Genomic DNA, 23,315 nt, shown 5'->3' on the forward strand with positions numbered 1-23,315 from the left:
TATATATATATATATATATATATATAAGAACAAGTAGTTAATAACACATGTTAAAAAACACTTTGAAACAGAGTTAAAAACGTATTTAATTTTAAAAAGGAAACCTTAAATAAATGGATAGTCCTTAATCCGCAGAGTTTCGAAGAAATACTTTCTCATCAGAGGGTAGGATTTAGCAAAATGCGGGATCGGATTTTGCTTGCAAAAGTATTAAATGAAACTACAAGTAAGTAATAGATCTTACTTGATAACAAAAAGTGAAACAGAGGGAATAGGGTGAATAAAAAAGTGATTTCACATGAAGGGTAAAATTTCCAATGACGGTAAAATTATTATAAGCTCTATCTCCTATTTGGTTATATCGAGCTTTTACATCTGGTTGAGATTACTTTATAAATATTAATTCTTTAATATTATAATTTACTTTAGTTTGTTTAGATCTTGGATCATTTTTGTAAACTTAACTGTAATTCTTATTATATATATATATATATATATATATATATATATATATATATATATATATATATATATATATATATATATACACAGACTTTGAAGATGGAATATTTATGTGGAAACTTAAATTTATTCAAGTATGCTCTGAATTTTATCATGTGTGTAAATTTCTTTGCTCCGAAATTGATATTAAATGACAGTATGATATAATTCTGATCTGTCCATATGTATATGAGAATAAAATACATGATATATTGTAAAATGAAATGTTGCGGAGACAGGATGTACGAAAAAGATAAAAAGAAAAACAATTAAACACAAGAAGAAATAATCAAAAGTCAAAACAAGAGATTTACTGATTTCGTTCAGATCACTTTTTCTGATGACATTCATTGATCCAAATGAAACCAGTAAATCTCTCGTTTTAATGATTTCTTCCCATGTTTAATTGTTTTTTTTTCTTTTCCACACACACACACACACACACACACACACACACATATATATAATTTTTATGTATTTATTTATTTATTTATTGTATTTTCACTCCAAACAAGGCACAGTGCTACTTTAATGTAGAGGGTTACTATCTGGGGCATAATTTGCAGGGATACTATATAAGGAGTTGAGCAGCAAGATTTCTGTTTGCATTACATTTGAACTTCTGCATGTCAGTACAGTCATTGAAGCAGGGACCTAGAAGAGAATTCCAAAGTCTAGCAATTCTAGATAAGAACATAATATATACATTATTATATACACACATATATTTGAGTTAATATTATAGATAAGTGTATAACTGTATATATTCCAAGTTATATTTATATATATATATATCATTATATTAGGGTTTGTGTTCCTTGATAGAAGCGCTGTTTGAGTTTGAATAAAATAAATATGTATTAAATACATTTGAACGTTTGAAGCCAAAACAATGCATTATTACAAAATAAACAGATATTTATTTCGTTTGAAATTTATATTGAAATTTATAAATATATTTCGAAGATACACTTCATCATCAGTATGTCTTTCTAGGAACACAAACCCTAACGTGAATTCCGCGTGACCAACGCATTGTTCCGACATTTGAAAAGACTACCGTAACAACAACAAACGGATTTCTACTGATTCTATACTCCAACAACATGGCAAAAAAAAAAAGAAGAAAGAAAGACATACTGATGATGGAGTGTATCTTCGAAATATATTTATAAATTCCAATATAAATTTCAAACAAAATAAATATCTGTTTATTTTGCAATAATGCGTTGTCATCATCGGTATGTCTTTCTTTCTTCTTGTTTCATAACAGGTCAGAAAGAGCAGACAGGAGATCCACACAGTGTGGGATAAAAGCATCTGTAGTAATTAAACAGACCAAGGAAGTGCCTTAGTTGGCAAAGGGAAGTGAATCATTGAAGGTCATGTATAGCCTTTACCTTTTCAGGTAAGGAAGATATACCTTCAGGGTTGATAACGTGGCTCAAGAAAACTAGTTATGAAGCACTCCTCACATGATACTGCTGAAACCGTTCAAACAGTAGGAAGGGGTTAGTGATATGTTCCTCAGGTGATGCACTTGCCATAAGAATTTCATCTATAACTATATAGACGAAGTCTAAATCCTGCACTACTTTGACCATGGAGTGTTGGAAGGTACTAGCCACATTTTGCAAATCAAAAGACATAGTAAAAAATTCAAATGTTCAAAATAGAGTTGTTACCACAGTTTTGGTTATATTGGATGGGTTCACAGATATCTGATGGTAAGCCTCAACTAAATCTAGTTTGGAGATGGTCTTACAACCGTGCAGAGAAAAAGCAAAGTCATGTATATGTGGGGTTGAGTAATGATCAGATACCATCATGGCATTTAGCTGTCGATAGTCCCCAGTTAGATGCCAATTTCCAGAAAGCTTCAGGACCATATGCATGGAGGGGCATACAATTCTCAGCTGTAGCATATGGTTAAACTCTGCCTTCGCTGTCTTTAGTTTTTCTGCAGGGAGGCAGCGAGAGTGTGAGAACACAGAAGCACCTGTGGTCTTAATGTGATGCTTTGTTGAATTTTCAAATTTGTTAACTCCAGGTAGAAGTAAGGCTATGACAACAGAATATTCTTATCATTGTTTTGACTCTCGAGTATATATCCAACACAGTTAGGCACAGTCAATCAACTGAGAACCACATCGCTCTTTATAAAAGCATATAAGATATAAACGGATACACACTCGAGAGTCAAAATAATGAAAAGAATATGCTGTTGTCATAGCCCTAGTAATAAGGTCAGGAATGAGTCATTATCAACGGCAATGAAAAATATTGGGCTGATAGATAAAGCATTTAATTTCAAACCAGGATGGAAAGTTCCGTATTAGCATCTATCAACCAATGTCTGCCTAGAATGGAGTAGGGTAAATCCACAATAGTAAAGACCCAAGTAAAGTCTCAATGTAATTGCAAATCCAAAGAACGAGAAATTTGACCAGATATGGGAATAGAGGAATGATTTACTGATTGCAAGGTGATGGATGACATTTCTCAGTGAGGAATTTCAAGCTGCTCCTGTGTTAACTAAACGTTTTTGGGATCATGGATTTGTAATAAAATAGGCACGGTTATTCTGTAAATTCTGTGGAGAGTGCACTATCTTCAGCTCTTCAGGTGTTAATTTCCCTGGTTTGAAAATGAACAGGGCTTTCTGCATCTCCGTGGTTCTGCTCCAAAGCGACTGTGGTAGAAGCACTGTCTCGGCTTGTTCAAGCAATAGCAGTGTGAAGATAAGGAGAGAGTCTGGAGTCGGCACATGTGTGATTGTGGCTCAGACTTACTCTGTTGTCTCACTTTTCTCAGTGACTTTAGAGGATAGCCGTTGACTGGTTGGGTGGCCTCCATTAAAGAAGACAAGTAGTCTGTAACAGTAAGTACTGAGGCTAGCTATCCTGAAATAGTACCCTTTTTTTTTTTTAAAGACATTTACATTTATAAATAATAGACCAAAAATCAAACATCGGAAAACAGAAAGACATTGTCAAAGAAACATGCCTTAGAGAGAAATAAACAAAAACAAAAAGTAATAAAAATATTTTTAAGTGTCAGAAAAGAAATTAGAAAAATGGATGTGTTTTTTTTTTTCATTTTTTGTTTTGTGAGTGAAATTAATATTTTACTTAGAGTTTTTTGACCATGAGAAAAAAAAAAAAAAAAAAAAAAAAAAAATATATATATATATACATATATATATATATATATGTGTGTGTGTGTGTGTGTGTGTGAGAAAAGTTGTTTTTATAAGGGATAAGAGTTGTTTCTTCTCATAGTGTCTTGGCTGAAAAGAATCTATTGGCTACTGTCTCTGGAGATAGAGGAGAGGGTTCGCTGGTGTCTCACTGTCTAGTAAACGGAAAAAAGGCTTAAAATAACTCTTAATTGAAAAATGTATTTTTTCCTTTTTTATAACTTCATAAAATGAAATATTTTAAAGTCTTTCTCTGTTATGAAAAATTTTTTTTATGTATTTTAGTTGAAAGAACAATTTTGCAGTCTCTGTCTTGTGTTTGAGTGTGTGCGCATTTATGTGCTACCAATGAAAGAGAAAACCCTTTTTTAAAATTTAAAAAAAAATGTTTCCATGTTGAAAAATGTTTTCCTTTCTATTTTTTGTTAAGTAAAAGTTGAATTTTGTGACCGACTTCCATTTCAGTCACCTTTTTCTTTGAGTTGGAAAGCTTTTTTTCTTTTGTGCTATAACTTAAATGACGTTTCGTGTTTGTCCTTTCTTTTCTAAAAGTACAACTGTTTTCACCCATTATTTTTTTTTTTGAAGAGGTTTGTTTTGTGCTTTATTTATTTATTTTTTTTTTTTGTTGCTGTTATCCAGAAAGTTTGTGTTCTTAATCTTAATGTTGTGTCACGATTCTAGGGAATGCATGTTTGTACCCCTATCAAAAAATTGAGATTCGAGCATGTAACATGGAATAAACAACAGAACATCTTTTAAAACAAAACAATAAAAGGTTTATTTCAATGATTAAAAGTTGGACTATGTCCAGGTCAGAAAAAAGAGTAGAAAGTTCTTTGGTAGTTGCAGGTCAGTCAGCAATTATCCTCAAGTGGAAATCTTCTATGCTGGAGTGTCCAGTGAACAAGAGAGAGAGAGAGAGAGAGAGAGAGAGAGCAGAGGACAAGAATCTCTCTTTGATGCTTGTTGGGTTCTCCTTGTTGGCTGACCAAGATTCCTAAAAGGGCTACAGAAGTTCATTAGGGGACAGATGAATCAATACGATCTGCCAGCTGATTGGTCAGTGTGTGGCCAAATTGCTTATTGATGGATCGACATTGATTTGCGAGAGAAATAGATCTTTATTTTATTTGTGACTGCTACAATGGCATCAGGTGCTAGGTGTATAAGCACTGCGAACACTTCCGATTGAGGCTTTTTCTGTTGATGAGAGAGATGTTGAGCACTAAAGATGTTGTCTTTTGGAAGGCATACACCTACCCAAGAAAAATAAACAAACAAAAAACAAGCCAAGGAGTTAGGAAAATTCCAACTCATATCATTATTAAACATCGATAGGAAGATTGTATTTGGAGTTGTCAACAGAATGATAATGTTCAATGCAATGGCTTCATCAAAGAGTCAATTCAAAAGGTATCTTTACCCAGAATGCCTGGCTGTATTGAACATTCTTATGTAATATGGCAAAGTATCCAACAAGCCAAGAAAAAAAAAAATAGATGATGTTGTAATTGTATGGTTAGATCTTGCAAACGTACATGGGCTCTGTTCCATATGAAATGATTCGTAATGTGATGGAGTTATTTTGGATTCCAGAGACTGTTCAGAGCATGATCATGAAATACTAAGCTCAATTGAAGATGTGCTTTACGACATGTAAATATACAACTGACTGGCAGAGGTTGGAGGTTGGGATTGCAGCAGGATATACAATATCAGTGACGTTGTTTGCACTTGTGATGGAAATGTTATTGAGATCGACAAATTGTGACTGTCCACTTGTTAAATCTTGACTAAGAGCATTTATGGATGACGTTGCTGTAAAATCGAAGAATGCAGAAGGAATGGAAGCAATCATTTTCAGAAAATTTTATAAAAATCCAAGGCATCAAATTTTTTTTAATAAGCACAAAAGTGTCAATTTTAGCCATTTTAACCCGAAAGGCACCCCTATGGGGAGCAACTGGAGTTTTCCCGGAAAATCCATTTTGTTACCTTTTTATTAATATCATGTTTAATGTTTGTACAAAATTAAAAAAAATTCTAAGGCATAGTTATTGAGAAAAGTGTGTACAGACGAACAGACCAGGGTGAATTTACAGGTCCATCCTCCTTTTGTTGGTGGACCAACAAATATGGACAATTTGTATCAGGTGATTTTGATTCTTTGGTTACGTGGGTGGTGACTTAATGAGATACAGAAAGAGTTTAAATGTATACGTAGGGGGCCTTTCTAGCAGTAGTATCGAAAGAGATTGTTTCCATCATTGGGAGGCGAGAGTTTAAGATTAGCAAGATGTAGTTGTCGCAAATTCCAGGGCGTAAAATAAACGTTTAAACATAAAAAGAGAGTTTGTGTTTTGATGTTTTACAAAATGAAAGGAAGACACCTAAAGCGTGGCAACATGTCAAAACCATGAAAGAGAGAGAGTGGAGGAAACGTAAAAAAAAATAAATGAAAGTATGTGTTTTCATTTGTTGATGTAAACCCCATAATGGTTATTCATCATTTGTAAAGAGCTGTCCGCGTTACGTCAGTTGTCACATTGTTGAGCCGTTGCTGAATATCTAAACAGAGACACACAATCATACACGTAAAGAAACACCCGCATCCGCAACGAAAATTTCTAGACGATCACATTTATAATATGTAAGTGCATACATAGAGAGACATGTATATATACACACAAAGACACACGTTATATAGACTGCTATATAACATACATAAGGAAGTAGTTAGGATTATTAAGAAGGTTGAACTCAACATTATTTAGAATAGAGGGACAGTTGAAGCTACCTATTGCATCAAGAGATAGAAAAGGGATAGAATATGGAATATTATCATTTGACTGTGGGAGCTTAAGCATATGTTAAACGAAAGCTAATCAACAACAAACACAGAAATAAAAAAAATTTGTGACAGATGTGCAGGAAGCAGTAGAGAAGGCATTGTACTGGATCTGGTTAAAACCAAACAATGAGTTTTGGAGAGAAAAGTAACTTCCACCAGTAAGATGTGTGTGAGGGGAGGGTCACTTCAGAGATGCAGTAGAAGAGTAAGGGCTGAAACTGCCAAGTGATTCCTCCTGATGATCATGGTACTGGATCCAATTGCAGAGCTGTTAGCTGCTGTGCACTATGAATAGTGCATACAAATTATTTACAACAAAACTGCGTAAAGTTTCATGCCTCCAAATGAAGATTGTCAATAGCAATTGAGTTTAGTTCTAATTTAATTTATTAAAATCTCATGATTTCAAATTCAATCAGAATTAAATCAGAAATTCAAGAGGTTTCATATGTTGGAAAGTAATTTCCTGGTTCTTACTCAAATAAAATAATTCCTTTTTATTAGATGCAAAATTATGTTTTAATTTTTATATATATATATACACACACACACTAGACTACATGTGACCCGGTGGGTCAGTATATATTATGGCTAGCTATGAAGTAATATATTAATTATGGCAAAAATATGTGCGCTTGCATGTACAACAATGGCCACCACTTTTAACATAAGAAGTTTTATTGCTTAATATCCGGAATACTACTTATTTGTGGAAAATTTAAAAGCGATATTCATTTTCAGCACACCCAAAAACCTAAACAAATCGTCATTTTAAAAGAAAATGTTAAGATGGAAACCAAGTAAAAATTTACCAAAACTTCTATTTTTATATTTGCTTAAAAAAAAAAAAAAGAAAAAAAAAAAAAGCTACATTATATACAGTGTTGGTCATCCGAACCTTAAAATTTGTCTGACGTCACTACCTCTGAATGGCTTTGTAAACAAAGAAGTGTGACTCTTAACGAAAGCACTTATCACAAGTCAATGGCTATAACTTTTGCCGACGCTGTTGGATATGTCGTCAATGATCTGAGGGAGATAACTCTATTTTACTAAGACATTAGCATACAGTGAACACTTATTAATAGTTTTTTGGCTACTTTAGCTTCCTCTTTCGTATGTTTGTTTTTTCTTATTAGTTCCTATGGAAGAAACAATATTTTAATTTCATTTAGAAGAAAACAAAACAAAAAGCTGATATTTGGGGTTGCATCTTTTCCAGAGAATTCATTGTAAATACCAAATATCAGCTTTTTTGTTATTAATGTTTTAATAATGTTACGTTTTGCATTGGTTTTAGTGTCCCAAATTGTGTGCGAGTCCATTCCCTATGGACTCCTAAACGGCTCAGCCGATTTTATGAAATTTCACACAAAGGTACTTTATGTGCCTGGAGAGTTTTTTTTAGATAAATTTTATATCAGCATGTTTTCGATAAGAATCGATAATCAAAATAATCCGATGAAAGAAGGAACAGTCGATTTTGACCAAATTTAACACTTTACACAGCCTAACATCACAAGTGCATTTGGGAAGTTTTATTACCACACAAGCCAAAAGGCCTGACCGATTAGACAGATTTCGATGACAAAAATATGGGAGTGTGAAACATTCGTTGATCATCATTCCATCCTGGCCAATGTCGGGTCTCCCTGTTAGTATGGTTTTATGGTCCATAGAAAATTTTAGAAATCTAACATAGGTAATTACTTCAGCTAGTATGTCAGACAAACTAAATCTTATGACTTACATCGGCAGGGCAAGTGAACTTACATAGTGCAAACGGTTAAAACAACAACAACAAACGCTTTAGAATTTATAAACAGTTAAAAACCGGAATTAACTCCGACTTTTATTTTTATTTCTTTTATTCTTGTTCTTCTTTTTCATATTTTCTGCATGTCTGTATTTTTCGTATGACTGTTTCTTTGCCTTCATCTTTCGACTCTTCAGGATCTGTTGGGCATTCTTACGTTCCCGTTTCTTAAACTTACGTTTCTTACCACCAACATTTGACGTGTCTCCTAGTTCGGCTTTTGAAGCTCCTGTCCATAAAAGAAAGAAAGTAAAATGTCAATGCAGATCACAAGCTTATATAAAACCACATATTAACAAACATTTTGTCAACTCAAAAACGGATTTTGGGCATGAGAAATTATTTGCATTGTTTTTTCTGTAAACCAGATGCGTAGAAACAATTTTTGTGTTTTAAGGAAAATCATTTGACTAACACAGGCTGACCTTCCACACCTATTATACCAAAATATTGTGAACAGAGCTGGAAGAATGTGGGTACATGTAGAATATGGCTTGTACTGAAATAGTGTTATTATTTAGAAACCTATTCTTAACATGAAATTGTTTTTAAAAACTATTTTGTAATTTCACCTAACAATTTATAAACAAAAAGATACCATAAAAATGGAGCTGTTTTACAATCGTTCACTGTTCAGAGGGAGACGACTCTCTTTTACTTTTAAGAGATTCATTCACTTTTTTCATCTCATAATTTAGAACGCACAAGTCAACGATATTTTTTATTAAATCAAAGAAAGGTGTGACAATTTCTTTTAATGTAACGAAGTTGATAACATTAAAAATACAAAATGCAGTCTGTACGTGCCTATTAAGAGAAATCCAACAAACCAACGATATTTTCATTGGATGAAAACATTTAAAAAAGAAGCTGCGGCAATTTTTTTTTTTTAATTAAAAAGTAAATGTTATGGTAAGGTTTTTTAAAAAATTAGTCTAACCCTAAAAAATACAAAGCATGAAACTCTTTAATAAAACAAGCTTGAAAGTTTTATAGCTATTTACAATTTCTCTACAACTTTCATCGCATTTTCAAAAAGAAAGTCACTGCAGCTTTTAAAGTTTCATCCTTGTTTTACTAAAGAGTTTCATTCTGTATTTTTTTAAAGGTTAAAGACTAATTCTTAAAACATCTTACCATATCATTTATTTTTTAATTAAATAAAAAAGTTGCTGCAGCTTCTTTTTTAAATGTTTTCATCCAATGAAAATATTGTTGGTTTGTTGGATTTTTCTTAATAGTTGTGTACAGACGACATTTTGTATTATTAATGTTATGAACTTTGTTACATTTAAAAAAATTGTCAGTTTTCTTTTTTTAATGTTTTGATTTAATAAAAAATATTGTTGACTCGAGCATTCTAAATTATGAGATGAAAAAAGTGAATGAATCTCTTTGTAAAAAATTTGTCGCAGCTTTCTTTTTTTTTTTTTTTGATATTTTGATTTAATAAAAATATTATTACATCGAGCGTCCTAAGTTAGGAGATAAAAAAATGAATTTCTTATTAAAAGAGAGTTGTCTCTCTCTGTATAGTGAACGATTGTAAAACAACGTTGTAAAAATTGAGTTAAACTTGAAAATCCTCTTTGTAAAAATAAAATAGCATGGTTCATATTCTGTGTAAGTACCTGAATGTAATTGAAGTAAAAATTTTCAGAATCCAATGGATTTGCTGGAATTCTCATTTCTGAATATTTTTTTTATAAACGATGTCTTTTCACATTTTTCAAATGAAGCAGATTATTGGCAAAATATTACTATTAGCTACAAATTATTTTAATGGAAAAATTTCTTATAATAGAAGATGAAAGCATGTTATATGTTATATTCCATAATTATTAGTTGTGAGCAAAGTGATAAGTCCCGTGTCAATAAACAAGATGTCTGCCACTCATTATTTTACTCACAATCAATAATTATGGAACTTAACATGTTTATATCTTCTGTTAAATACAAACGTTTTCTTTTAAAATTATTTCTATCACCAATAATGTTGACAAATTATTAGACATATTGGTTTCTGATTACATCAAAGAATTATTCATACTTATGCAGAATACAGGTTGTGTTGAGATATTAAGAAATCCATTCTTCACATGAGAAGGGGAGGACGTTTTTTAATTATTCTGTACTTTCACCTAACAAATTAATAAACAAAAGATATTCTAAAATTTGAATTTAACTTCAAAACGATATAAAAAAATTTTTTTTTTAATAGTACGGTCTGTATTCTGCATAAGTACTGAAATATTTACAGAAGTTTAGAAATATTTAAAGAAGGGTTGACACTGTTTAATATCATTAAAAAAAAAGAAAATGCAACAGGAGGAGGCATATATTTGCAAGTATAGTTAACAAAATTAAAAGGCAATTTGTTCAATATCTGAATCGTGAGAGCTTGCATAATGTCAGAAAATGTCTGATCTCTGAATAAGAGAAAATCGACATTAAATGAATAGAACAAGTAAAAAGATTACCTCTATTAAAAAGAAAGTCACAAAAAAACCAAAAGTTAATTTCTATTAATTTTTTTTTAATGTAAATATGTTACAAATGAGTAGATAAACCAAATAAATTATTTTTAACTAATTTTCTAACTGAATTTCCTTTAAAATAATGTTGCCAATGGTAATATTGACCGATCATTGGACATGTTATGGTCTGACACAGAAATGTTTCAGAAGTTTAAAAATATTGTCATTGTTTAATATCATTTTAAAATTGTTCAACAAAAACACTTTGAAATAAAACACATTTTCTTCCATTAATTATATAGATATTAGTTACCTATTACGAACAGCATAATCATGTTGACACACCAGTTCCTATGAAATCACCAAAGTTAAGCAATGTTGAGCCTGGTCAGTACTAAAATGGGTGCCCATTTAAGAATACCAAGTACTGTATGTGCTCTCTGCTTATTGTTTCCAGTCATCCTAGATTTCTTATCACTGAAATCAGACAGTTCCAACTGAGGAACAGTGTGGCAACTCTTGTTTCACTATTATACATGCAACTACTCTTACAGGGGGTATCCATTGTTTCTCAAAACTAAAGAGGCCCTATTGATGGTGATTTGATATTGGCCTGAAACCGAATCATGCTATCACTTCTTTTAATTTACTATTGTATTGGCTTTCAATGCTCAATTCAAGGTTGGGGGGGGGGTAGTATCTGTTCTGTTTTCATGAGACCATTCTCCTTTGGGTGGTGGTGGGATGTAGTGTATATTTGTCATAATACCATCCTCCCAAGTTAATATATTTTTACCATAATAAAAACATCACCTCTATCTAAATGAATGTTAAAATTCATCCCATTTTTCACACTAACGGTACAGTCAAAATGGACTATTACAAATGAATTCAATTCAACATATGCCATCTTGTTTATATATTACTTAAGTATAAGCACTATCAGTCGCAAGGTTAACTAATTTGCATATTGGCTTTAAAATAGGATATTTTATTAATTAACAATTATTTATGATTGCTTTTCAATTTCAATGATTGTTTTTATTAATATACCCATTAGTACTGTTTCGCAAATATGTGTTAAAAATTTTTTTTTTTTTAGAGAATCGATTTAATTTTCGACAAATTGCGGCTTAGTTGCAAATGAAAAGGCAAATTGATTTCTTCTTTCGTTTTCTTACAGTCATGTTTGAAAGATATATTAATTTGTACTGAAATGACCAAAATGTTAATTCCCATTGATATGGATAAATGAGAAAGATTTTTTGTGTTTACAACAACATTATGAATGAAATGTTTGTTTTAATTTAACGTTTCGAGTATTTCTCTGGTGCTACCAGATCAGGCTGTCTGAAGATACCAGCTTCCTGACCTAAAATGCACCAAACATTGATGTTATTGGATCCCCATATCTCTTTTGTTGCAAAACTCAATCATGTTCTGCAAAGCCAAAAACAATTTTCCTCTACCAAACTAAACACTATGAATAAATATTTGAAGATATAAAGAACTCGAAGAATAAAAACTTTCACCAAAATAAACAGATTAAATGACCCAAAAAGAGTCGATATGTTGTATAAACCAAACCAAATCAAGTATTTCAAAAAGCAAACTTTGCAAAGCGATAGTCAGTTAGCAAACAGCTAATTAAAAATAAAGTCACAAAAAAGCAAAAATAGTAACAACACTGGCCATTGCGTCTTAATAAGTGGTGACCCATTAGTAAATTAAGGAAAAAAAAAAATGAGAGAGGAGATTGATGAAAGTAAACTTACGTCTCTTATTTATTCCCATAACCTGTATTCCTTTTTCTTGACGAGGATCATCTGTCTGCATTTCCTCTTGATCACTTTCTTCTTTATTATCAATCATATTTCTTTGTTTCCATTTCTCATAGGTGAATCACAGTTAAGGAAAAAAAAGCATTTTTCTTTTCAGGCAGAAATAATGAAAGAATATAATTAAAAATTTAGGCATTTCATGTTTGTATGTATCACTTTTAACACATATTTAAAAAAAAAAAAATGAAACCTACATCCAAAGATATTGAATGGTGATTAATCTGATGTCACTAAGGTAAAAAAAAAAAATGTTCTGTTATTATACATATTAAAACGAACTGTTCCAAAATCAAATTTTGTTGTCTCATCGACTAAAACAGTACAATATTAAATCAATAACTGGCTACAAATCAGCAGAAAAACTTGTCCTACATTGCTGCAAGACAATGGGGGGAAGGTCAAACAGGCTAGGAGTCCATGACTGAAGATCTCAGCTGCTGAAGAAGAGTTGTAAAGGCATACTTAAAAAGAAATCAGGAGAGAAGAGACCAACACTGGAGGAAGGCGAGAGAGAGCACAGACGGCAAAGGGCGCTAGCAACCAGACACCACCAACATTTATGAGATCTACAACACAGTCTTTCATTCCAGGATAGGATTGCACAGTCACTGCAATTTGGCAATAGAGTAATTTGAAGTGCAGAATCTTCTAAAAATGGATGCTAACATTTCAAAAAGTGACATTCATTTTATTGATTTGAGGAAAATTTAACTGACACTTATTTTTAAAACAAGACAAAATATATATTAATTTTAAACTAATTAAATTACTACAATTTTAAATATATAAATAAAAGAGGCATATATTTGTTTTATTTATTCAAAGGATATTTAGTTACAAATGACAATTATTCTAAGAAAGAAGAATATACTTTTTTTTTTTTTTTTTTTTTTTTTTAATAGTATTGACCCTGAGAGACGTTTATTATTTCAAAAAGGAAATTAATATTAACAGCAAAATTGGATCCTACTAAGTATGTTAATAATGCTGTTATGAATGCATGTTCTTTTTTTTGTCTCTGGAAAATAGTTATCCTTTGAAGTTGGTAAGTATCAGTTTTTTGTCTATTGTTCCTATTTACAATGCCTCCCCACGGGACAGAGTTAGACACCAGGGTCGTTTTTTAACGTGGAGAAAAGGAACAAAAATTAAAATTGTCTCAGTCTTGAAGGATTTCTCCTCCACTGACAGAACAAGAAATTGGAGTGCAGCATCTGAAGAACAGATACTACACTTTGATCTTGTCCTGAAGGCCAAATTTTTTTTTCTATTTTGTCTCTATTGTTACATTACTTTTTATGCAGGAAGAGTGTTTGTTTGGTTGGTTGGTTTTTATGGCATGCCAACTCTTTTGGGTTATTTTATGCCATGTGTTTATGGGTTCTGGGAGCCTTTGCCACCTGCTTTTATTAGCTTTTATAAAAAAAATTAAAAAAAAAACTCTTTATAAAAATAAAGAGTTCTTTTTAAATTTTTTTTATAAAAGCCAATTTTTTAAAGATATGGAAGCATGATGTGGAGATTTTTTTTTATCGAATAAATCCTTAATAATGTTTTCTTTGTAAAAATTATTCCTTGTTGTTACAAAATCAGTGCATTCAATTAATATGTGTTTTATTGTGAGTTGTGTTTGACAAGGTATACAGATGGGTTGGCTTTCTCTTTTTTAGTAGATATAAGTGGGTTAAATGTGTATGGCCTATTTTTATTCTTGTTCGTTTGACTTCTTCTATTCTGTTTAGTTTTGTATTTTGTTCTTGTTTTTTAATTTTTTGCATTATTTTGTGAAGCTTGTTGTTAGGATGTTCATTCTAATAAGTTTGCCATTTCTCTGTTGTGTATGTGTTGATATACCTTTTGAGATCTGTGTATGGAATTTTAAAAATTGCATTAATTGGGAGATTTAAGGTGTTTTTTGCGCAGGAAAAGTGAAACAGTACAACTAGAGAGTTGATTTGGCAAACGTGATGATGAAAAACCTGAATCAAATGGTGGAAATAGTCTTGATATACTTCACTATCACTATGAGAGCCTGTCTTTGACTAACGCGTAAAACCTTGATGTGAGATGTATCGACCATGTGTGACTGGCGTGCTTTGAAATTCATAAAAGACAGGAAGTTAACAATGATGTCTTAGAACTCTAACGGCTAAGATCATTAAGCAATAGAAATCAGTTTTGAAAACTTGTCAGGGAAAAGTATACCATGTAACTAAGTTCCAGTGGTGAGCAAAATGTTTCCTTGATTAGTACTGAAAACAGCATTGGTGGAGAAAAGTGTGATAAAGATTTAGTGGTTAAGATGTTTCTGCAATAAATTATCACTGCAAAAAATTCCTGCAATGATGAGATTTTCAATGGCAGGGACCATCTTTTGCTCCCTTCTTTTTTCTATATTCCTTCAGTTAATTTGCCATAAAACATACAAAACAAGAAACACCAAGTTGCTTTTATATTCACAATATTTTGGCTGCTGCACTTTCTGGCCTTCTTTAGCCATAGCCCTTTCCAAGAATTTCAAATTAAACCCATTATTTAATTCTTAAGCATATGCAATAATACAGAGTGACCCCCCACCAAAAAAAAGCAAAAGCTAAATGGATGCCATCTAGAACATATGCTGTAGAACGGAAAAAAAAAAAAGGCCAAAGACCCTAGTGTTTTGATGTGATGTTTTGAATATAATAAACTAGTTATGACCAAAGTTTCATTTCATTTGAACAAAACACTGAGAAATGGGGCCTAATTAGAGTTAGGGCCCGTTTTTTGGGGGCCACACTGTAGTTAATTTGTGTTTATTTAGTTCCTTCACTATATACACCTTCAAAACCTCTAGAATGAGAACAGTATATGCTTGTCAATTGGTATTGGTGGGATTACAGATGGCTTACACATTCAGCATCTTAGGTGGTTGCATCAACTCCATAGCTTGTCCAGATATTCAAGGCAATGTAGACATGCACTGAGCTACATGTTTCATTGGTGCATGTGAATGGTAAACATTACAAGTGACTGGTGTCTAGTCTGGAGAAAAGGAGGAGAGGGGCACAGAGAATTGAAAATATCTACGGTTGGAGTCCAGCCAGCCAGGATATATTTCTTTCTTTGAAATAAAATAAGTATCTTTCTAAATGGAGAATCATGCCGAGACCAACATATATCTAACACTTATCGTTGGCTAGTTTTTAACCTTGAAGTAGTATTTTTTTTTAACTCCTTACATCAAGTGGCTTCAAGCCTTGTTTGGAGCGATTTCCATAAAAAAAAAAAATATGTCCACTAAAAACCTTTTAAAACATCCCAAAGAAACTGAACTTTTCGGAATATTTATTAATTGATGTCTGATGCTGTCAGAATTTCACAAAAATCAGAGGTGTTTGAATTTTCACAATTATTTACCCCCTTTGCATAAAACAAAACTAAATATAGTGCACGTTTAGGTCAATTTAGTCTCGCAGCTGCATTCTCACATTCCTAATGATCAATTAGTTTAGGAGTGAATCCTGTACACATAAATATATAAACCTATAATAGACATAATGAATTGTATATAAAATAGAGATAAATAAGTTTATAATAGAAAACAACTTGCATTTTTACTTGAAAAGTAAAGCAAAGAAAAAATAAAACAAAAAAATAAAATAAAAAGCCATGTTGTTACAATTAACGCAATAGCTAACTGAATTCTCAACTATTGAATGTTGTGGCTCATACAATAATTGCAAAAAGGATATAAATTAGTTTTGTAAGAGGCTGGAATGAGGACGCCACTTTCAGTTTTGATTTTCTTCTCTTTTTTACTCTCAATCGAGTTAATCGAGATGAACTTTTTCTTTTTTCTGTCCCTGTAAAGAAAATAAAGAAAATTAAATACAATACATGACAAGATGATTTTATTCACTTTTAGTAATTATTCTTTTAGGTATTTTGTCACTATGTCAAATCTTGCTTAGTGTTACCCATTTTGTTGGATTACGTTAAAGACAAAAATTGCCTTTGTCGTCCATTTTTCTTCTCGTAAAAACCACTGTAATCCTTCAGGCCATGAGTAACACTGTTAGTCTTCTTTCATGTTTCATCTCTCACTTGTTGACTGGTGAATTCTCAATCAACATTTATTGAAAAAATGGATCATTTCCTCTACTCCAAACAGGAGTACAACTCTTTAAGTGAAAATTAGACAGTAGTTCCAGAATTATAAAAACTAAAAGGTAGATGTCCACAGTATAAACAGCAAATCACAGCATTTTCTTAGATGAAAATCTGTCCAATGACCAGAATTCCATCCTTAAACGTTACAGCGAAAACTCTTATTTTATTCCACTGCATGCGGTTGCAATCAGCAAATTTAAAACCCCTGCTGACATTGTGGGATGCCACAATGAAAGATTAAGAAAAAAGAGGAAAAGAGATGAGAAAAAAAGAGGAAGGACTGAGATGGAGGAGAGAAGGGAAAAAGGGAGAAAATGGGGAAAGAGAAGAGGGGAGAAAGAAGAGGAGGGGAGAAAAAAGAGGAGAGGGGAAGGAGAAGAAGAAAGAGGAGAGGAAGAGGAGATGGAGAGCGGAAGAATGAGGAGAGGAAGAGGAGATGGAGAGTGGAAGAATGAGGAGAGGGAGAGGAGAAGAAAAAGGAAAGAGGAAGAAAGAGGAGAGGGAAAGAAAGAGGAGAGGAGAAAGGGGGAAGAAAGAGGGGAGGAGAAAGGGGGAAGAAAGAGGGGAGGAGAAAGGGGGAAGAAAGAGGGGAGGAGAAAGGGGGAAGAAAGAGGGGAGGAGAAAGGGGGAAGAAAGAGGGGAGGAGAAAGGGTGAAGAAAGAGGGGAGGAGAAAGTGTGAAGAAAGAGGGGAGGAGAAAGTGAAGAAAGAGGGGAGGAGAAAGTGAAGAAAGAGGGGAGGAGAAAGTGTGAAGAAAGAGGGGAGGAGAAAGTGTGAAGAAAGAGGGGAGGAGAAAGTGGGAAGAAAGAGGGGAGGAGAAAGTGTGAAGAAAGAGGGGAGGAGAAAGTGGGAAGAAAGAGGGGAGGAGAAAGTGGGAAGGAGAAGAAAGGAGAAAGAGGAAGAGAAAGAAGAAGGAGAAGAAAGAAGGAGAAGAAAGAAGAAGAAGAAAGAGGGAATGGGAAGGAGAGGAAAGAGGGAGAGGAGAAAGAGAAGAAAGAAGAAAGGCGGAGAGGGGAAGAAGAAGAAAGAGGGAGAGGAGAAAGAGAAGAAAGAAGAAAGGCGGAGAGGGGAAGAAGAAGAAAGAGGAGAGAGAAGGAAGAAAAGAGGAGAAATGAGCTAAGAGAGGAAATATATCCATCAAAAAAAGAAAAACTTACCATTTCATTTTATTTTGAGATTTCTTCATTTCAGTCACATCATCTGTTGTCACTTCAAAACCACAATTTACAACTTCTTGATTAAATCCATTGATACTCAAACTGAAATTTTAAAAATAAATAAATTGAAAACTTTAAATAAAAGGATCCACATACAAAGAAAATGTGATATGAAATGAGGTCACAATTTTTGCATAGGACAAACCTATTGTCACATCGACTCACATTCAACCTAAAATTTTTTACTGTCTAACAATCAGGGGCAAACTACACCCTACCAAGTTTTTGTAAAAAGAAAAAAAATAACACAAATGTCCTCGTACACATTCTCCTTGATGAAAAGATTATTTTTGAAATATTGGAAATATTAAAAATACTCTGACTGGGGACCACTTGTGAATTTAATATTCCTTTGACACTTCCTCATTCATTTGTGAGAGCAGCCACTCTCAATTAAGTTGTTGATTTTGTACTAAAAGAGAACAAAAAAAGGGAGTTAACATGTAAATATTAACCAAAGTAAAGTCATTCTTCTACCTACCTGAATAAGATTTTTGTTGATCGTCGAAAATTAGAAATAAAACAAATACAACTATGATAAAATTTACATACAATGATTATTAGCAATCGTATAAAAATTTTATGTCCAACTGAGCAGTACAAAATACCCTGGTGTTCATGGATAAAGCAGTGCTGTGCTTAGGAACAGTGTGCCCCCCCCCCCAGAATGCGCTCTGCGGCCCCCTACCGTCCCTACCGACACAATTCATCTTGCGCACCCGTTGCACCCCCCTCCTTCAACATACTGAACCCACAATGAATGGTACTTTAAACAGAATAAAATGCTCTTGAAAGAATGCAGATATTCTGTAATCATGAAGAAATCGAAGAATTGTTGTTTTGCAGCTAACCTTTTTAAAACCATTAGCTACTTTTTAGTATTTCGCAGCTATTTTTATAGCCATTTAAGGATGTTTGGGCTTTCAATCTCCTACCAATTTTTTAAAACGAATTTAAAAAAAAATTTCAACCCGAATTTTAAAACTATTTTGCTATAGAAAGTTTGATATACTGTCTAAAATTAGAGTTTAGGAGTGTTGGTATGGAGGGGGGGGGGGAGTAAAAACGAATTAAATCAAAACAACATTAAAAGTAACCAAGTCATTTTGAAATGTCTCGATCTAGAAGAAAGGCATTAAACACTAAATAGCCTCTATATAGATAGATATAAACTTGATAACTTATTAAAAAATGCGTAAATTTTTTTGTTGTTAATTTATCTCATACTTTTAGCATGTTATCTGGTTAAAGTATTTCACTTAAAAGATAATAAATGCGCTACTGCTGCATTAGGCGTGTCCAAAAAAAATAGCGTTTTAAATCCACCCCTCAAGTTTAAACGTTTAGAAAAAATATTAAAATTGAAAAATACTACTTTATAACCAATTCAATTTAAAGAAAAAAGATTAAACTTTAAAACAAAACGAAGAAAAGCCTCAAAAATCACCATCAAGTATTTTAACATTGAAATTACAAACGTAAATATTACAAATTAAAATTTGTCGCCATTTTGCATTTTTTTTTTTTTCGTAAACAAGCAAAGAAAGGTTAATAATTTGAAATAACTGTCAATAAATGACGTTATTTTTTTTAAATAGTTATTCAATCACTAATAAGAGGGACTGTAATAATTATTTACTTACCAAGCTGTAATTATACGTAGTAAATATCAAGTTAAATGTGAGGTGTCATGATGTTTACTTTCTTTAAGACATGTCCCTTGAAAATATGGTAGCTCGCAAGCGATAAAATTTGTTTCAGGTGAATAAGACTTTCGCTTCTGTATTTAAATATTAAAAAAGGCACAAATATAATGGAAACGTTTACATTCATATATGAATGCATGTTTTTTGTTGTTTTTTAATCTTAATTATTTTTGTATGTATTTTTAGCATGTGCGAGTCACCATACTTGCTTATTTTGATATTTTCGCTTATAAAAAAAGATTCGATGAGCGAACACTTACACATTTTACTGTAAATGTTTTTTTCAATCTATTCCCTTTAAGTTGAAAAAAAAATATTAGTGAACACTGATTTTTTTAAAAATGTTTTTCTCACCAATTTGGGTCTGTTTTAGTGAAATAATAATGAAATAGATTGCATAGCTAAATAAACAAGTTTTTAAAAAAAATGGTGAAAACCGCACAAAAATCGGTTAAAAACCTGATTTTTAATAGATTTTTGAATTTTGAATAAAAATCAATATGAAACCATGTTTTGTTTTTTATGTAATGAAATACATTACCATCATTTTGGATCGGTCATTAACACAGTTTCAATTTCAAATTTTTTAATGAAAAAAATTTCTAAACAATATAAGTTTTACATGAAATTTTTATTTAATCGTTTCTCTTTATGATGCCCTAAAAATAAATATATTTTTCATTCATTTGTTTTAATTAATCAGAAGATTAAATCATGGTGGGTCAAAACCAGGCGATTTTTTGGACATGGCTACTGCTGCATGAAACCTTCTGTAATATGATTGTTAGATAATGTGATTATTTCACAAATCAATTAAGAATAAGAATCAAACTAATGTCACAATGTAATGTAGAGCGATGGGAAATCAGAAAAAGAAAAAAAAATATCAAAAATGAAAACTATTCAAAATATATTTGTTGATTGAAATAAAAATAATTTTACCATTTATTAATAGTAAACATAAACCTCACTTATATGTTAAATAATAAAAAGGCACATACTTGTAGGAGTAAAGAGTTTTTTTTTTTACAGATGTGTTAATTTGTATTCTCTTGGATAGTAAATCAAGATGCTGAAAAAAGCATTTTCAGTCCTCCGGTGGAAACTACTGTGCATACTCACACATGCATATTTTTTTAAAGAACAAGAGCTCCCGGCTACGTATGTGCCAAAGATGTTCATTAGTTCATTTACTCAAGTAAATTTCTTTCATTTCTCATTGAGTATTTCTTTTTGTGCATACTGAAGCAACAAATTCAATCGAAAGAAAACTTTGGCCAGTGTCGAAAAAATTAACAGTAAACTGTTTTAACCAAAATTGAAAATGGAATCGAAGAAAATTTATTTACCTACCATCTTTATATTTAAAATTTCACTTTTCTGGCTTTCACTGTGGTGAACTGCTGCACTAAATTCCCCATGTCAATTTCTCGGCTTAGTTCATGTTCAATGCTTATAACAGATAAGCCAGCCAGTCTTTTCATGAGACATTGAGTTCCGAAGAAAGTTTTTAATTAGTTTCTGTTTAGAGAAACTATGTTCATAGGATGCCACTGTAACTGGCAATATAGTTACAATTCTAAGTGCAACAGCTAGGTTGGGATATAAATTGACAAGTGTATGTTTCATTATATAGTTTATACATTTAATGGCGGAAAATGTAATGCACTTTTTATTGTCCATGAGATTGATGAAAATAATAATTTCTCGCTGTAGTTTCTCACAGTCAATATCACCTTCTCCAACACCTTTTGCCAAAGCAGCACAACAGGACAGCAACATTTCTGATGTTATTGCCGATTTCATGTTACTTGCGCCACACAAAAACCCATACTTTGTTTTGAAATCGTTTATATTTTTAAAACGTTCCTGGAGACTTTGTGAATTTGTATCTACGAGTGGATAGAAAAATTCTCGGCAAAACACTTCTTCACCAGTCTGATGATCTGACTAATTTGTATATATGTATACATATGTATACTTATATATATATATATATATATATATATATATATATATATATGAATAATATTTGATAGCGAGAGAAAGACGATATGATAATTATTTTCAAGTTAGTCCTTTTTTCATTGCAATAGTTCTGCGATGTTAAAAAGGGCCTTACAGCATCCAGGAGCCATGCGGCCCACAAGGGCCTTGCGGCCACCCCGCAATTGCAGGGTCTGTGGGGGCACTAAGCATGGCCCTGGGATAAAGCATTGTGAGATTTTTGTTGATATTTAAAGTTATAAAATATGAGCAACTGGGCAAGGCTAAGTTACCCTGCTGGTAAATAAGCGATAAACTCACGATTTTTCAGTCTGATAATCGGCAGGTCGATAATGGACATAATTCTCATCTTTGACAAGACGTTTTTTCTCCTTTTTCTTGAAGACACCTTTTGATGCCTTTGTTGTGACAACACAAGTAAACACGTTCTGAAATTGAGAAACAAAAAAAACTATTAACATGAAACAAAACAAAATCAAAAGTTAGGTATGTATGTTTATAGATTTTTTTGTACAGGATTAACTCAAACTAATTAACTGATCATTATAAATTTTGAAAACACAGCTACTAAGCATAATGAGTGGTGATGCAGGTAATATTTAGTTTGATTTAGTTATATATGAAGGGAGTGGAAGGTTAGAAATATTCATAAAGATTTTCTAAAATTTAACATCAATTAAAACAGGCCTTAAATTTTAGTTTCTTTCAAGGTTTTTTTTTATGAGGTGCAATATCACATTTAAAAATTCAAATATTTCAGATTTGCATTAAATTTGAGCAGCAGTCATTAGATGCCAATTATGCAAGATTCCCGGACTTTCAATTTCTTCAAGATCCCTTAAGTTTAAGCCTTAATTCGATATTTTCATAAATAAAAACAAACAAAAAAATATTTTTTATTAGTTAAAGAGCACGAGTGCCTTTTTCTTTTATGCTAGTGAATCACTATTTACCATTGAGGATAAAGACTAGCGAGATTGTCAGGTGGATGATAAACAATACTGTGAGGATTGGAAATGATGAATGCAATATACAAAATCTGATTACTGAAGAGGATAGCAAAACAAGTAGTTGTTAACATCGAACTTGAAAATGTTGTAGTTTGCTGGGAAGCAGTTCTGTGGTAATATGTTTTACAAATTGTGGGTTTATATATTTTCTAATCGTACAAATGCATAATTGAACACAATATTCTATAGTTTGTGATGGTATCAATTAGGCCAATTAGGACCCCCCCCCCCCCCGCCTCCCAATAAAAAAAAAATAAAAATAAAAAAAAAGATTATTTCCTAATATTAAAAGATCTGCTAAAATCTTACATTGAGCTCTGGATCCGTTGAATCGATCAGATCCAAAGGAGCGGACTGTGTTGCTGCCATGTTTTCCTCTATCAAACGTTTTTCTGCCTCGGCTTGTTGCTCTTTGTATAACCTTTGTTGAATCACTTTCTCATGCTGTTCGCGTTTCTTTTTCATCACGTCCAATGGTCTTGTGTTCTTGTTGTTTGCACAAATTTCAAACACAGTCTGAAATAGGAATTTTGTTT

General features: G+C 32.2%; 1 protein-coding gene across 1 annotated transcript in view; it reads right to left on the minus strand.

Annotated features, from left to right (window-relative positions):
• Positions 1 to 8,362: 8,362 nt before the first annotated feature.
• The window catches only part of LOC145279816 (ATP-dependent RNA helicase DDX54-like), a 59,743-nt gene continuing 44,790 nt past the window's right edge, over positions 8,363 to 23,315 (minus strand). The window contains exons 15-20 of the mRNA XM_080131185.1: positions 23,089 to 23,295; positions 22,070 to 22,197; positions 17,997 to 18,098; positions 16,423 to 16,533; positions 12,623 to 12,744; positions 8,363 to 8,599 (exon numbers count right to left, since the gene is read on the minus strand). Of these exons, the coding sequence (XP_079987311.1) occupies positions 8,394 to 8,599; positions 12,623 to 12,744; positions 16,423 to 16,533; positions 17,997 to 18,098; positions 22,070 to 22,197; positions 23,089 to 23,295 (876 nt within the window). The 3' untranslated portion in view covers positions 8,363 to 8,393. The remainder of the gene's footprint in view (positions 8,600 to 12,622; positions 12,745 to 16,422; positions 16,534 to 17,996; positions 18,099 to 22,069; positions 22,198 to 23,088; positions 23,296 to 23,315) is intronic.

The sequence above is a fragment of the Euprymna scolopes genome, chromosome 7, assembly GCF_053919585.1.
Source record: "Euprymna scolopes isolate OS-2025 chromosome 7, ASM5391958v1, whole genome shotgun sequence".
Taxonomy (NCBI): domain Eukaryota; kingdom Metazoa; phylum Mollusca; class Cephalopoda; order Sepiida; family Sepiolidae; genus Euprymna; species Euprymna scolopes.